The sequence below is a fragment of the Chenopodium album genome, chromosome 1, assembly GCF_948465745.1.
Source record: "Chenopodium album chromosome 1, dcCheAlbu1.1, whole genome shotgun sequence".
NCBI classification, from domain to species: domain Eukaryota; kingdom Viridiplantae; phylum Streptophyta; class Magnoliopsida; order Caryophyllales; family Amaranthaceae; genus Chenopodium; species Chenopodium album.
The window spans coordinates 2305175-2322133 of record NC_137834.1 but is presented as its reverse complement, the minus strand read 5'-3'; the positions used below and the strand labels follow the sequence as shown (position 1 = coordinate 2322133).

The following is a 16959-nucleotide window of genomic DNA, read 5'->3' as shown; positions in this document are numbered from 1 at the left end:
GAGTCTCCTATTTCAAATATATTTTTTTAAAAACTAGGAGTTAGGTGAGATCTCATACTAACTACGGTCACGGAGTCGCGCCCGTGGTCGTTGGATTTTTATTGATGTTTCCGAAAGGAGGCATGGGGTTTTTCTTTTATTGATGTTCCAAATGGGACATGGGTTGGACAACCTTGTCTATTGCTAAATCTAATGAAATAAATAAATGAGTCAGTTAATATCAATTAGTGAGGTCTTAATAAATTTGATAATTGAGTCATGAATTGAGTCTGTATTTTATGATGCTTATGCTTGATTATTAGTAGCATGTTAGGTATGTTCTTAATTTATTTCGCAGCTTGTATGTACTCAGCTTTGTTGATTGCGTGCTTTTGTGTGTGTCTTTCTTTGGTCATGGCCTTCGCTTTCAATGACCCTGTGACGATCCAATTTTTACACTTGTGATATTGGGGAGCAGATTAACCACAGGTTCTTACATACGCAGCATTCGCATCAGGGTTGTGGGATTTTGAGTAGAGAGTTGGTTATTATTCGCAGTTTATTTCTTTTCATAAGTTTGAATTTATTTAAACTCTGGTTTTATTTATTTACTACTTTTGTGGGGTTTTGAATAAGGGCCTTAATGGTTCCATCTTGTATCACTTAATTTGGTTTTATTTGTTGTTTTTGAAACTTATTTATAACTGAGTTAGTTTTTCCGCTGCTATTTTCTGATAAAGCCTTAACGTTTGAACACGTGGCGGTAGCACGCCAGTAATTCTCTTGAATATTGTTCAGGGTATTTACAGATTTAAGAGAGAATTATTGGGGTGTTACAACAACGAATCGAGAATATGCCGAATTGTTATATTTATGTATTTGGATTCTTAGCCATTCTCCGATTAATTCTTGTTTGATTTTGTTAAATTTGTTTTCATTATCGTTCAATGTCAATTGTATATGCCGTATGGCTTATATTAATGAAATTTAATGTCCTTTAAGACTTCTTTTTTTTTAAAAAAAAAAAAAACAAAAAAAAAAAAAAAAAAAAAACCTTGGCTGCTCCCTCTAAACATATTGTTCTACTTTTGTTTGCTACATTTTGACTTTTAGTGATTAACTTTTTAAAATTTTTACTTTTAAATTCAAAGTCCTTTTATACTGTCATGTTACCTGCCAAACCACCACACACCCCGACCCAAACTACCAACCAACCATCGTGTTTGCAGAACCTTATGGCAATCACCAGTTTATCACCACTCTTAACTGCGGTTTTTGGATTGGTTCGTGGGTTGTAAGATGGGAATGACTCGGGATGGTGATGATAAGGAAGGTAAGTGGCATGGAAGCTTGGGTACATCAATGGTTATTGAAAGATTGGACAATGTTTTCCTTGAATACTGATCAATTGGATCACCGTATATATACACAACTACAGCCTTGATAATAGGCTTAACTCAAGCTAGGATAATTACAAAGCTAACAACTTTGACTAACTCCACTATATACAGCAACTATAGAAGATATATTAGGAACAAATATCTTCTTTGACTAATTACAATATATACTATATTTAACACACACCCTCGGTCGAAGCGGGAGGGCTACGGACACTGAGACTGTCCCTAAAATCTTCAAACAATACTAGAGGAAGGCCTTTAGTAAAGATGTCAGCTATTTGATGTCGTGAAGGCACGTGAAGCACTCGGACTTCACCCCGAGCAACTTTTTCCCTGACAAAATGAATATCCATTTCTATATGTTTTGTCCGTTGATGTTGAACTGGATTTCCTGATAAATAAATTGCACTGATATTGTCACAATAAACAAGAGTGGCCTTTTTAATCGGACAATGTAACTCCAAGAGAAGGTTCTGAAGCCAACATGATTCGGAAACAACATTTGCCACCCCACGGTATTCTGCCTCTGAACTCGATTTCGACACTGTTGGTTGTTGTTTTGACGACCAAGACACCAAATTGTCACCCAAAAATACACAATAACCAGAAGTAGATCGTCGAGTATCGGGACACCCACCCCAATCTGCATCAGTATATGAGACCAGAGTAGAAAAAGAAGATGGATATAAATGGAGGCCGTACTCCAATGTACCCTGAACATACCGAATAATTCTTTTCAGAGCAGTCATATGATCAACCCTGGGATCATGCATATGTAAGCAGACCTGTTGAACAACATAAGAAATATCCGGCCTAGAAAAAGTAAGATACTGAAGAGCCCCTGCAAGACTCCGATAGAGGGTGGGATCATCAAATGCAGTACTAGATGTAGCACTAACCTTAGGCTTCGTATCAACCGGAGTAGGAGATGGTTTACACGAAGACATCCCTGCTCGCTCTATTATCTCCTCGGCATATTTCCGTTGAGATAAAAACATACCCCCCCTTTTTCCGGGTCACAGCAATTCCCAGAAAATAATTCAAAGGACCAAGATCCTTCATAGCGAACTCAGAGCTCAGAAGATCCATAATAGAACAACGGAGAGTATCAGAAGAAGCAGTGAGAATTATATCATCAACATAGAGTAAAATTTATGCCATATCAGACCCCTTTTGATAAATAAACAACGAATTATCCATTGTACTGTTAGTAAAACCAAGAGACAACACATAATCTGCAAAACGCTTGTACCAAGCTCTAAGGGCTTGCTTCAGTCCATATAATGACTTACGCAAGAGGCAAACATAATCTGGATGGTCAGGATCCCTATAACCTAAGGGTTGATGCATATACACAGTTTCCTGCAACTCACCATGAAGAAAGGCATTTTTGACATCCAACTGATGAATCGGCCATTCCTTCGAAAGAGATAGACTGAGAACAGTACGAATAGTAGCCGGCTTCACCACCGGACTAAATGTCTCACCGCAATTAATGCCAACCTGTTGTGTTTTTCCATCACCTACAAGACGGGCTTTATGCCTCTCAAAATCACCATTAGATTTAACTTTATGAGTGAAAATCCACATAGATCGAATAACATTCACATGCGGAGGACGGGGCACCAACTCCCACGTCTTATTTTCAATAAGAGCATTATATTCATCATCCATGGCCATTTTCCAATTTGGGTCACGAAGAGCCGCAACCGGGTTACGAGGCAATGGAGACCTATGAACCGCAGTATGCATGGAATACTTTTTATTTGGCTTAAAAATTCCATTACGGCTACGAGTTATGACAATAGGCTGTTGAGGAATATTTTGTGGAGGGAATTGATTTGGGGCGGTTTGTGTTTGAGAAGTGGGCAAGGAGGAAGATGACCTTGGGCTAGAAGAAGAAGCCGGCCCAGAAGCTGGACTGGGCTGCTCGCTGATGGGTTCTAGCGTCACAACAGGCTCACGAGTGGGTGTGAGCTGCTGGACAGGTGAACTGGGCCCTGCGAGTTGGGTTGGAGCTGCATGACTTGAAGTTTGATAATAATTTAGCACGTATGGGGACAAATCATTATCAAGAAAATCATATGTATGGGAAGCAGGGGAGTGTAAATTAGCAAAAGGAAATACATTCTCATCAAATATGACATGGCGACAAATAATAATTTTTCTAGAAGATAAATCATAGCACTTGTAGCCTCGATGATTGGAAGGATACCCTAAGAAAACACACGGAGTAGACCGGGGTTGTAATTTATTTATAGTGGTAGATGGGAAAAGAGGGTAACACAAACAACCAAAAACCCGTAAATGAGAATAGGAAGGAACCTTTTGATAAAGAACCTCAAGAGGAGACTTATTTCCCAGAAGTTTACTTGGAAGGATATTAAGAAGATATGTTGCCATTTGAAGGGAATGATGCCAAAAAGATGGGGGGAGAGAAGCATGAGCGAGAAGAGTTCTTGACATATTATTTATAGTCCGAATTTTACGTTCGGCTTTCCCATTTTGAGATGAAGTATGAGGACAAGATAGGCGGAAAGACATACCATTAGCTTTACAAAAATCTCAAAAAGGACCATTATCAAATTCCCGACCATTATCACATTGGACATTTTTTATATTACGTTCAAATTGAGTAGAAATATGGGCTTTAAAAGCGAAAAATATGTCATACACCTCAGATTTCTTAGCCAAAGGAAAAGTCCACAAATATTTCGAAAAATCATCCAAAAATAAAACATAATATCGATGCCCGGAAGAGCTCAAAACCGGAGATGACCAAAGGTCACTATGAATAATATCAAATGACATAGAAGTACAAGAAGTAGATGAAATAAATGGCAACTTAATATGTTTCCCAAGTACACAAGACTCGCAAACACATGAACTAGAAATTTTATTACAAGCAATGCTTTTATTTTTCCTAAGCACATCTAAGATAGGAGCCGCCGGATGACCCAACTGATTATGCCAAAGTTTGGGAGAAAGAGCAGCAAAGGTAGATGAGTAAGCTTGATTGTTGAGAGAAGATGAAAATGGATAAAGGTCACCTTGACTATCACATCTCATTATTGGCATCCCCGTCCGAAAGTCCTTCACAGAAAACCTAATAGGATCAAACTCAACTGACACTGAATTATCAGCAGTAAACTTTCTAACAGATATGAGATTTTTAATTAATTTGGGAGCATGAAGGACATTTTTGAGAGAGAGAGGTTTACTAGGGGAGGGCAATTTAGAGTGACCAAAACCAAGAATCGGAATTTTATGACCATTACCAACAATAATATTATGAGTAGGATGATTGCTCAAATTAAAATAAGACGAGAGATTACCGGATGAGGACGTCATATGAGACGTTGCTCCAGTGTCCATGTACCAAGCTGGGTCGGGCTGTTGAAGGGACATGGTATGCATCGCAGCTTCAATATCTGTAGGCACCCAAGAAGCGGACTGACCAGATGCTGGAATGGACTGCTGCACATAGGCCTGCTGCTGTGGTCTTGGGCCCAAGATGCCGGGCTGTCGCTGCCGCTGGGGTATAGAAGGCCTGACCCATCCTTGATTAGGGAATGGGCAAGGAGGAATGGGCCAGGTCTGCCCATACCAAGGCCACATAAATGGCTGATGCTACCATTGAGACGTTGGAGCATTGGAGTTGGAGTTCCCCCCGTTCTGTCCTCGGCCACCAGACTTGCCACCACTGTTGTTGCGACTGCCACCACCGGAATTCTTCCGGGTGTTGTTGTTTTTCCGGTTGCCGGAGTTCTGACCAACCGACTGCTTCCCCTTCGAGTGACTGTGCTTCTCCGAAACATCGTCTTGCGAAGTGTGAATCATGGCAGACTCAATGGCTGCCTCCTTTGCCATACCCGCCTCCTCCAAAATTAGCATTGACCGAGCTTTGTAAAAAGGAGGAAGAGGGTCGGATTGCCGGATTACCGTACCTACACCACTGTATGCTTTTGTGAGACCCCCTACCAATTGCAACACCATACGGCTGTCCGAAACCGGTGCCCCAACATTCTTTAACTGATCTCCAAGGGACTTAAGATGTTGACAGTAAGCCGACACATTCGGGAAATCCTCCATAGCAGTCGTGGAGAATTTTTGCTCCAAAGCAACGGCACGGGAATGTTCATTATCTTGGAATATATCTCGCAATCGATTCCAAGCATCCATGGCCGTAGAGTCGGGTTCAATGATTGTCTGCAACAAGTCATTAGAGATAGTAGAATAGATCCACGATATGACCGCGGCATCCAAGGTCGACCAAAGTTCCTTCTCCTCATCCGTAAATGGAACCTTTTCCTTGCCTTTTTCTGGAGGAATAATATGGTGAAGGAATTTGTGTGATCTTGCGTGAATTTTGAACAACTCCGCCCACGTAGAGTATTGAACGTTTTTCATCTCAAGAGTAATTGGAATAGCACTCTTGATATTAGAGACGGCAAGAGCCGGATGAAAAGATGATTTAGAATCACCCATGGAGAAAAGGAGATGAAGAAAAGAAGAAGATAAGGAAGGAGAAACAGAGAAGTGGGCTGAACAGAGCACTAGGGCGCAGCGGAATTTAGAGAAGAAGGCAACCTAGGCTAACTGATACCATGAAAGATTGGATAATGTTTTCCTTGAATACTGATCAATTGGATCACCGTATATATACACAACTACAGCCTTGATAATAGGCTTAACTCAAGCTAGGATAATTACAAAGCTAACAACTTTGACTAACTCCACTATATACGACAACTATAGAAGATATATTAGGAACAAATATCTTCTTTGACTAATTACAATATATACTATATTTAACAGTTATGGTGCATGTGGTGGTTGCAATTATGTAGATGAGGAAGTGAGATATGAGAGATTGTTTAATTTTATTCAAACGAGCCACTACAAATTCAACATGTGGCAATTTTCAATCGATTTGCTTGATTGTAATAAGATAGAGATCAACATGAATTAATCGATAGCAAGACCTTTCAAAAGAAGGTTATCTATAGTTGTAATTGGTAATAAAGTCAATTTTCTTAAATTAAAACTTGTTTTATGAGATATCAACATTAGTTTAGTGGTTTTTGTTTTATTAAAAAGGAACCCAAAAACAATCAAAGAATTAGTAAACTATAAAAGACTCAAGCTCATACTACCACTAATAAAATGTGACGAGAAAGATAAAACTGCTAGGAAAATGATTGAGGGACCAGCCTTTTTTAGGTAATTTGTTAGCCATTGTGTATTTAGTCAATTGATTTAGTACTAAAAGTCCATAGGGGAATAATGTCAATCTTTCTACCATGTCCAAGTTTTATATTGATAATAGAAGAATAGGATGATGGTGCCACTAATAATTTTGACTGTATTTTTTATTTGTAAGAAGTTGACAACAGTATAATAGTGATTTAATGTCAGCACTTATCACTTTAGGTATGGTTATAAATAAACATATCGGTCTCTCGTTTCTTCTTGATAATCCCTACATTTTAAAAAGCTCAAGTAAACTCTGTATAAATAGTGTGCGGACATATATGCTCAAAATAAAGTTTGTTTACTTATTTGTTTAATGATACGGAGTAACAACTCTTTTTTTGAATTCTTACAAATAGTGTTCCAACATTCATACCCCTAAATAAATTTGTTTACATATTTTTCCTTAATATTGATAACTAAAAACAGTTAATTTATGGCATAAGGCCAAGTTGAAAGAGTTCCCCGGACATTCATGGCTAGGTATGGCACGCACGTCTAGGGTTGGTCATCGATCCAAGACCATACCGGTCCAGATAAAAAATTATAATTTCAAGAACTGAAGACCAGACTGATTAAGCTGGGACTGAACCTGGACCGAAAGAATCGGTCCAAAACCCAAACCGAACCTCTTTAAGAAATTTATTTATAAATTTATAATAACTTTATGGAAAACTCGAAAAAGGTAAAGGATAAACTATATTTTAGCGTTTTTCGTTTGTATATTTATTTCAAAAAAGCTCATACAATTAAAGTGTTCTAAACTTATTAAGGATAATCTTAACCATTATTTAAGGTTTCATGCAAAATTTTAAGCAAAATACCGATTCGGTCCAAGACCGATTTTTACAGGGTTTCGGATCGGACCGAAAACCAGAAAATAAGTTTCTATACCCGAAGACCAGACCGATTTTCGAACACCGTACCCTACGCGCATCGCACACATTAGCCGCCTTAGCGTTTACAAAAAATTTAGTAAAAAATAATATGTCTAATAATTGTCCAACTAACCCTTTTTTTCTTTAGTGAGTAATTTGCAGATAATAACTCATTATGCTCATTTTTTAAAAAATAAATAAATAAATTAGGGTAAAACTGTAAAAGCACATAGCTTAAGTTATATTTTAAAGGTTTTTAGTGAAAAGAATTGAGATAACTTTACAAAAAAACCTCCTTCAAATAAGTTGGACTCAGATTTTTTTTCCCTCTTTTCATTTGCTTGCAACATAACATTAAAACACGCATTTCTAAGAGTGATATGAGAGGTAAAATGAACTGTATATAAAAGTAATCAGAAAAAAAATATCCAATAATTTGTTTGTTTACATTCTTTAATCTCTTCCTTGTTGTACATGTGATAATATAAGTTATTTTCTTGACTCTTTGGATGCTCATGCTCTCGCCCTACCCATAGGAGTATTCGTTTAGTTTGTCTTGGTCGCGCTGCTCCCACACTTGGGTGTTATTAATATAAATTTTGATGGTTTCGTTCGGGATGGTCGAAGGGATTTAGGCATTGCTCTAAGAGATCATTTGGGAAATAAGTTTATAGTCGCTCTTTTAATTTTGGAATGAGTCCTCCGCTTATTGCGGAAGAGATTAAGAGAAGCTACGACCCTTTGTAACAATCTTCTTCTAGCGCAAGCCCATAATATTTCAAAGGTGTTCATAGAAGGGGGATAGTTTACTTATTATTAATATTTTACAGGGAAATGCTGAATGTTCGTGGCAAATTCAGCTATTGATGGGAGACGTTAAGGAGCCATTTTGAAATCTCATTTCAATTCATTCGCGCTACATTTATAGAGAGGGGTAATATAACTACAGACTATGTTGCTTTTCTGAGCCATTTTTGGCAAGCTCAGAAAGATATTGATCCGTTCATCTATACTATTAAATGGAGTATTTTTTGTTTAATTTATTTAGATAAGTTAGGGTACAATATTGAGAGAAACTATCCTAACTTCTTTGTTTACCTTTATGTAAAAAAAAAAACTTCATAATTAATTAGTCAAAATAGACTTGATCAAACTGAGCCCAATTTGAATTTTGGCAAATTTTTCCGACTCAATCCGATTTTTAAATTTTTTTAAGCGGGCTTAGGAATACGATTTATGCAATTTTAGTTATTTTTTTTGGTCCGGTCTCTGGCTAGTTTGGATGGTTTTAGGCACATAGCATTTCGCCCAAGAAATGATATAATCTTTTCAGTCTCGGCCCGGCTGGAACCTGCCCAATAATCACCTTTTTTTTTTTTAAAAAAAATTCATATAAAAGTACAAAAGAAGAAAGAAGGAAGAAGAAAAAAGAAAAATACTAGTAATTGACCAACGGATCTTGTGCCCTCTTCTTTCTCCACACCTTGTTGTTTTTAGAGAAGTTTATTTTATTCATTTTTTTTTTAAAAAAAACACTTAATTTTTGGAGGGGAATTCTCTCTCTTACATGATTTCTGTGTTCCATGATCCAAACGATGATTTCGCGCAATATATAAAAAAAAATCGACATCCCATTTCCCCCAAATAATTAGTTAATAATAATAATTTTAGTTGGAAAAACCAATCTTTGGTTTTCTTCTACCTCCACCTACTCTTCCCTCTCTCCCTCCCTCCCCCGTCCCCTCGCGGAGGCAGGCGAGCGAGCGAGGGCATATCCTTTGGCGCGAAGAAAAAGAAATTTGTTCGACTTACAAACATTTCGTAAATACAATAAAATAACACAAGAAAAGCAGGTAGGGGGAGGAAGGGAAGGAGGTATAGTTAACGTGCAATGCAGGGAAAAGAAGAGATGAAGAAGAAAGAGGAGAGAGAGTGTTAAGGCATCAAACAAAAGCCTTTGTTTTGGATGTTGTTGCACGGCACAGATACCTAGATCCCTCCACCCCTCCTGCAATTCTTAACCAGTTTCCTTTTCTTTTGCCGTAATTTATTCTTTTTTATATATTCATACATTTCTTTCTTTCTTCTTCTCTAATTTTTCTGTCTGTCTTTTTGGTTTCTCTTTATTCCCGAAATTCATTATTGGAAGTTGTGATTTTATTGAATTGGGTTATTGGTTTTTTTTGATTTTTATCAAAAACTGGGAAAAAATGCCGTCTCAAATGATGGATCAGCAGGGTTTGTCTGCATCGCCTTACTTTTCTGGGGATCCTCAATTTCCTGCCGACAAACAATCTCCATTCTGGAACATCAATAACTTTGGTAATTCTTATTAATTTTTTTTTTAATACCAAGTTCTTTAATATAAAGATATACTAGAATGTACATGTGCATATTGTATTAGATTGAATTATATGGAGTAGTATGAATTATGATTCTTAAAATATTATTATCATGTAATTTGTGAAGTTGGGTATTTAATATTGTTGTGTAGATCATTAGATTAAGGTAGTTATTGAAGGTTTTGAAGGGATTATAGTAAATTTTGAATTTTTTGAATGGTTTTGGAGGAATTGCTTAGAATTGCTTGTGTAATATTTGCAGTGTAATACTCATTGAATTTTATCTGAAATTGTGTATGGAAAGTTGTTATTGAAGGTAATAATTACATACGAATTAAGAATTTCTTTCAATTATGTATTTATGTAGGCAAATTAGGCTCTTTAATGGTCATTGCATAGTATGCAGAGATGGAGCGACAATGTACATAACGAATTCTGTCATGCCTTATTGGAGTAGTCAACTAGTCATCCATTCTTTTTTCCCGGAATTGAGAAATTGATGGTGATAGAGTGTGCCATCTCATACCTTGATGTATTGCTCATTTTCTTTCCTTGGATTTTCTTTTTATCAACCAATATTGATTAGGAAACTAGATTATAACCAACACACATATAGTTGGATTTTTAAGGAAATAAACAAAGTGAAACATTTTATTGTTAATGAAAGAATACATTTTCAATGGAATTTGTAAATCAGACCATGTAAGTGCTATGTATACTTAAGTTCAAAGATTATTTTGTAAGTGCATGTTTGGTATGAATATAAGAAGGAGAAAGGGTATGCTTTACTTATTTATGAATAATAGGATAATGTAAGTGTTACCATTATTTGTTCTAGACAAGGGGAATGGATTCCTAGTACTCTGTATTAAAAATTCGGGATTAAGGAGGGAAACATTTTTGTTACCGTTGGGAGTTGAGAAAGGTTATGAAAAGTGGTAATAGTTACCTTCGGGAAATGGATTGTGCTACCTCATCTATGACAACAAGCATTAACACTTTGTTTGGATAAGGCATTGGGGGAGGGAAACCTCCATTTTTGATAAACATCATTCCTCTAAAATGGGAGGATATTGAAGGAAAATAGAGCTCTACCTCCCGGCCTCCCCTCTCCCTTTCCTTTCCCTCTTATTGTGCTATCCAAACAGATTCAAGTAGTGGAAACTCAAATTTGATTCCAAATCCACCACATAAACACTATGCTAAACATGCTGTGAATCCATGCTTTCGGCCAGCAAAGTAGGATGTGATTGCTTGTCTCTATATGATCCCTCCTTTTTATCATCAGCTTGGTTTGATTTCATTCTTCTCTGTATGTACTTAAGAAACCTGAAATTATTGTTGGAGAAATGATGTTTTTTCCACTATAAATTTTGCAGGTATGAAGACAGATGCAATTGCTGGCATTTCATGCGGGGTTCCTGTTGCTGGATCACCTTTAGAGAAACTAGTACATGTGGATTCTCTAGCAACCAATGGTCATGAAAATCTTGAACAGACGGTCAGCTTTAGTTTGCAAAGACATGCAGTGGGAGCAGAAAGAGCTCTTAGTCGGTCCTTGAATTTGTGGAGTTCTATGGACCTTAATCCTGTCGCTAGATCAAATCCTAATGCACAACAGTCATGGGAGAAGAATAACACAATTTCTCACTATGAAAATGGGCTATTTTCAAGTTCAATGTCTGAGATGTTTACCAGAAAGTGTAAGTGTCTTTATTTTCCCCCCTTACATGAGAAGATGCTAAAACTTAACTTTTCTGCTATGTGATTCTCCCTCACAGTTACTTCATTTTGATTTTCTTATATTAGCTCAAATTCCCATGACACTGTTATATGGTGAACTGGTGATTGTCATGCTCCTCTGTGCTGAATGACTAATCTGTTCTCAATGTTTCTTAATTCATTTTTATAGTGCAACTATCCTCAAATGACGACTTCCATGGTCACTCTGTTGATACTGTTGCCTCGCACTATGAGGAGGAAGAACCTTTTCAGTCCCTTGAGGAAATTGAGGCCCAGACCATAGGAAATCTGCTTCCTGATGATGATGAATTGCTCTCTGGAGTTGTTGTTGATGGGATTGAAAGTAAGATTCAACTAAGAGGAGAGGATGACAAAGAAGATTTGGACCTTTTTAATAGTGTTGGAGGGATGGATTTAGGAGATGATACATCATCTGCAGTACAAAGGAATTCTGAATTTCCTTGCAGCTTTAACGGACAACTCACTGGAACTAGTATCTCTTTTAATGGGGAACATCCTTATGGAGAACATCCGTACCGCACTTTGTTTGTGAGAAACATTAATAGCAATGTTGAAGATTCCGAGTTGCAGGCTCTCTTTGAGGTAGGTGTAGGAGTTTTTTTGTTTATCACTTGCGATGATTGGAATGTAGTCAAATTAATTATGTTCTTGTCTCGATTTTGCAGTTGTGAAATTTGACAGAGGATTGTTAATCTAATTGTTTGTCCTAAACTTGCAGCAATATGGAGATATCCGCACCCTGTATACAGCTTGCAAACATAGGGGTTTTGTTATGATTTCATACTTTGACATCAGAGCAGCAAGGAATGCAATGAAGGCACTTCAAAATAAGCCTTTGAGACGAAGGAGGCTTGATATACATTACTCAATCCCAAAGGTAATAATTATTTATTTTCAGCTTTTCATGCATTTGACTTGGCTTTCAGTAGAGTTATCAAATTGGAATACACTCATGCTCCTCCCCATGATTGATTTGTTTAGGACAATCCTTCAGATAAGGATGTAAACCAAGGAACTCTAGTGGTATCTAACCTTGATGCTTCTGTTACAATCGATGATATTCGTCAGATTTTTGGTGCTTATGGAGAGGTTAAGGAGGTAAGTATGTCAGTTATTTTTTGCACATGCTAACACTTTTAGTGTCTGATGTTCTTCAGTGCACAAGTACCACTTTCAAATGGGCATTATATAACAAATTCATTTTATGTACCACAGATACGGGAAATCCCACACAGAAGTAACCAAAAGTTTGTAGAATTCTATGATGTCAGAGCTGCTGATGAAGCTCTCTGTGCATTGGACAAAAGTGATATTGCTGGTAAGAAGATAAAGGTTGAGCCAAGTCGTCCTGGGGGAGCAAGACGAAGGTATCAAGTTTTAAAGATTTCTCTGCAGAGTCTGAGTATAATTCCACAATTTTGCTGAAGCAAAAATTCATGTTACGAAGTATAATACAAAATTTCTGAAACCTACGTTTCAGTAGCATGTTGCCAATTTCTCTCCCTTTCTCTTTGAGCTTTTATTTTCTTTTGATTTTTATTCCACTTTATGCAGTTTAATGCAACCATTGCCCCCAGATATGGAGCAAGAGGAATCCGGTATTCATGTACAGCAAAGTAGTGCTGGTAAGGAAACTTTCTTACTTGTTCTGTGTTGGTTAAATGTGAAGGGGTGATACTCTAATCATTAAATGTTAGAAACATTATTTTCAGGGATTTCAAGCAGCTCCATCAGCTCTATTAGCATGGAAAGCGATGCTAGTTGTGTTACAAGTGCCGGCATACAGGCAACTCTGGGTTCATTCATAGATAATTCTGCTCGTCATGAAATCTCTTCTAGTGTCCCCAATGGCTTACCATCCCTTCTCAGAGCTGAATCAGGAAGCTATCAAGCTGGGCTCTCTGAGTCTGGAAAGTTAGCTAGCCAAGTAAATTATGATTTTCGAGGCTTGCCAACTCTTTATCCTTGCTCAGTTCCAAAGTATAGTGATGGTTTAGCTAATAGTGTTTCTTGCAATTCTGACGGTTACGTGCCTGCTATTGTTAGTTCCCTGGTTGAGAATAATCACTTGGGCCGAATAAGCTCAAATGTCGAAATGTGTAACGGTATGTGTGTTTTGAGATTTTTGCATCTCCTTTGTGAACATCCCTTAGTCAATCTAGGCATGTACAGAATGAAATTTACTTATTTTAGTTAAGATCAATCAGATGGATGTCTAAACTCTTTATACTGTACCTTTTATTCTGTTAGGTTTTTCCACATCTGGGAATGCGAGCGGATCTCTTCCCGGGCATCATTTCATGTGGAGTAATACTAATCACCACCAACCTCCAGCTTTCGGGTGGCCAAACTCCCCTTCGCAATCAAATGGGATTTGTAGTCCTCAAAACCAACATCAGCTTCATGGATTCACTAGATCACCATCTCATATGCTGAACTCAATTCAACCCCATCATGTGGGATCGGCACCAGCTGTTAACTACTCTCTTTGGGATAGGCAAAATTCTTATCCAGGGGGGTCGCCTGAAGCATCTGGCTTCCACCAGGGTCCATTAGGGAATATGAGACTTTCAGGCAGCCCTCTGCACCACATGGATTTTGTTCCTCATAATTTATTTCCTCATGTCGGTGGAAACACCTTGGATTTACCAATCTCTTCTAGAAATGTTCTGAATTCCCATCATCAAAGAGGCATGATTTATCCCCCCAGGAACCAGATGAACATGGCAGGCTCATTTGAACATCCTGTTGAACGTGCTAGAAGAAATAGAAGTGATGGCTCTTCCGCTCAAGCTGACAACAAGAAACTATATGAACTTGATCTCGACCGCATTAGGCGGGGGGAAGACAATCGAACCACTCTTATGATAAAGAATATTCCTAACAAGTACGTAGAATTTCCTTTTTAAGTGAATTAAATTACTATATAATTAATCTTTTTATGCCATATATCCCACAAAAATGGAATGGAGTCAATGGACTAATTGAATCAATCCTAGTGAATTGCTTTTAGTTTCTTAAATTTGACATTTTTCATGTTTGATTGTATTTGCTCCCTACCACGTTTTACGTGTTTGTAGATATACATCCAAGATGCTTATGGCTGCCATTGATGAACGCCACCGTGGAACTTATGACTTTATCTATTTACCAATTGATTTTAAGGCAAGTTTACTTTTATCCGGTGACTATCTATTATGTGTAGACAGGACCTAAACGAGATTTACCTTTTGTTATACTCTGTGTGGACTGTACTTTCCTTAACACCTATCCTCATTTTATGCAGAACAAGTGCAATGTGGGTTATGCCTTTATCAACATGATTGATCCTAGCCATATCATCTCATGCTATGAGGTTTGTTTTCTTTTCAACTCTTAACTAGTGGCTTGTTAATTCAAAATTTTCATTTTTTGCTCACTTCTGAGTGTATTTTGACCTGAAAGTTTGAAATGGGCAGACATTAAATGGGAAGAAATGGGAAAAGTTCAACAGTGAAAAGGTTGCATCACTTGCTTATGCTCGCATACAAGGGAAAGCTGCTCTTGTTGCTCATTTTCAGAATTCTAGCTTAATGAATGAGGACAAGCGATGCAGACCTATTCTTTTCCACAGCGATGGCACCAATGCTGGTGATCAGGTATGAGCATCGCCAAGCTATCATCGAGCAAATATATTACCAACTCTTGACTTATTTTGCTCCTCTTTCTTTTTCTCTCTATTTTTTTTACACACACAGACAAAAAAAAAAAAAAAAACCTATAATACATATTACCATTGTATACAATTATAGTTGCAGACTTGCAGTAATGTTGTCCCATTTTACAAAGCCTCTTCAACTACATTGGGTTAATAATTTAATAATTGATGTTGATCCTGTTGGTGATACATGGTACGAAGTATATTTTATTTGTGATGGGTGGGTGATTCTGTAACCCTGCATCGTTTCCCTGATTCCTGTTTTTTTTTTTTTTTAAAAAAAAAAAATTTACAGGTGCCGTTTCCCATGGGTGTTAACATTAGATCTAGACCTGGTAAATCAAGATCCTGCAATAATGAGGAAAATCAACTAGAGAGCCCTCCTAATGTTGTTAGCAAGGAAGAATATACTTGTGGAGAATCATCTTCAAGCTCGGGAAAGGAATCAGATTGAGCAGTGAACTAAACTCAAAGTTAAAAGTGTTATACGGAGGAAACGGTGAGGATGAAGAGGGAGAAATTAAGAAAAGGATGTGCATAAATAGACCAAAGGAGTGAGGTGAGGCACTGGTCATGCAGTCTTTGCATGATTAATATCAACAATAATAAGATTAATCTAACTATACGCGTTGAGAGAATTTGCTCTCGGTGCATGTAATTACGAGGAGAGTTAGTAAATGGAGCAACAACTGGAGCTTCAAAATTTTGATTGGTGTTGAGTCTTATAAATACACTGTATTCGTAAATATATACTCCGTAGGTGTATATAAGTGGTGAAGATAGAAGAGAGCTCTACAGCAGCTGGGAGAAGGTTTCCTGGGCTGAACTCCTTTTACTGATTTTCCTATTTTTAACTTTGTATGTTGACATTCTTGTCATTATACCCTTCCGAGGGTAAATTTATGAAAAGACTTTTAATTTGAAAATTTTGATTTTATTGTTTCATGCAACTGCTGCCAAGATGTGCTTGCAATGTTGCATATTCTATGATTCCTCACTTTTGTATCTAAATGTTGCGATCAAGTGCATTAGTCATCAACAAATGCATTTTCAGCAGCAATTTGGCCTAACATAACAGCAACATGATATTGCATAAATTTTCATCAAAGAACCAACTAGATAACTCTTCTTGGCCTAATTCCTCTGGTTCCGACGAAATAAATGGGTGTTTGAGCAGCAGTGTGAACCTGATGAGGTTATTCTTGACAGGCATAGGAGACTGGTGGTAGACTTCAGCAATTACACAGAGTGAATCTACAGCACTGTCACTGTAAAGCAGTCTATTAGCAGGGGTGTTTGGTCTTCCCCACCTACTGAAGTGGTGAAGATTAACGTTGATGCCTCAACTCGGGAAGACGGCTGGATTAGTGTGAGTGCTGTGGCTCGTGACAGCCTGAGGGCTGTTACGTTTTCCGCGGTCAGGAGGGTTCAGGCTCGCTGGGAACCTCTTGTAGCAGAGTACAGGGTTGCTCTGTTTGGGATCAGGAAGGCGAAGGAATTTGGGTTCAGCAATATCATCCTGGAATTGGACTCCAGGAGTGCAATAGCTTTGTTTCAGTTTTTTGGTCTCATGTGAAGAGAGATGGGAATTTGGTTGTCCATCATCTCGCTAGGATAATGCCTCGCGGTGTTGAACAATGTTGGGT

At 37.7% G+C, this 16959-nt stretch overlaps 2 protein-coding genes across 3 annotated transcripts; one reads left to right on the top strand and one right to left on the bottom strand.

Moving 5' to 3' along the window:
• Positions 1-5009: 5009 nt before the first annotated feature.
• Positions 5010-5867, bottom strand: LOC145555342 (uncharacterized). The gene has a single exon (XM_081642721.1). The coding sequence runs from the start codon at positions 5865-5867 to the stop codon at positions 5010-5012; it is 858 nt and encodes a 285-aa protein (XP_081498847.1).
• A 3266-nt stretch (positions 5868-9133) lies between these two features.
• Positions 9134-16250, top strand: LOC145627799 (protein MEI2-like 4). Of its 2 annotated transcripts, none has more exons than XM_081680203.1 (13): positions 9134-9832; positions 11232-11555; positions 11765-12198; positions 12335-12493; positions 12598-12714; positions 12832-12983; positions 13171-13241; positions 13329-13721; positions 13867-14503; positions 14697-14781; positions 14903-14971; positions 15075-15254; positions 15609-16250. In XM_081680203.1, exons 1-13 carry the CDS (start codon positions 9721-9723, stop codon positions 15765-15767), a joined length of 2892 nt encoding a protein of 963 aa, XP_081536329.1. In that variant the 5' UTR covers positions 9134-9720; the 3' UTR covers positions 15768-16250. The 2 variants fall into 2 exon arrangements, with proteins under 2 accessions (XP_081536329.1, XP_081536290.1); XM_081680164.1 differs by having other exon boundaries at positions 13314-13721.
• Positions 16251-16959: the final 709 nt, after the last annotated feature.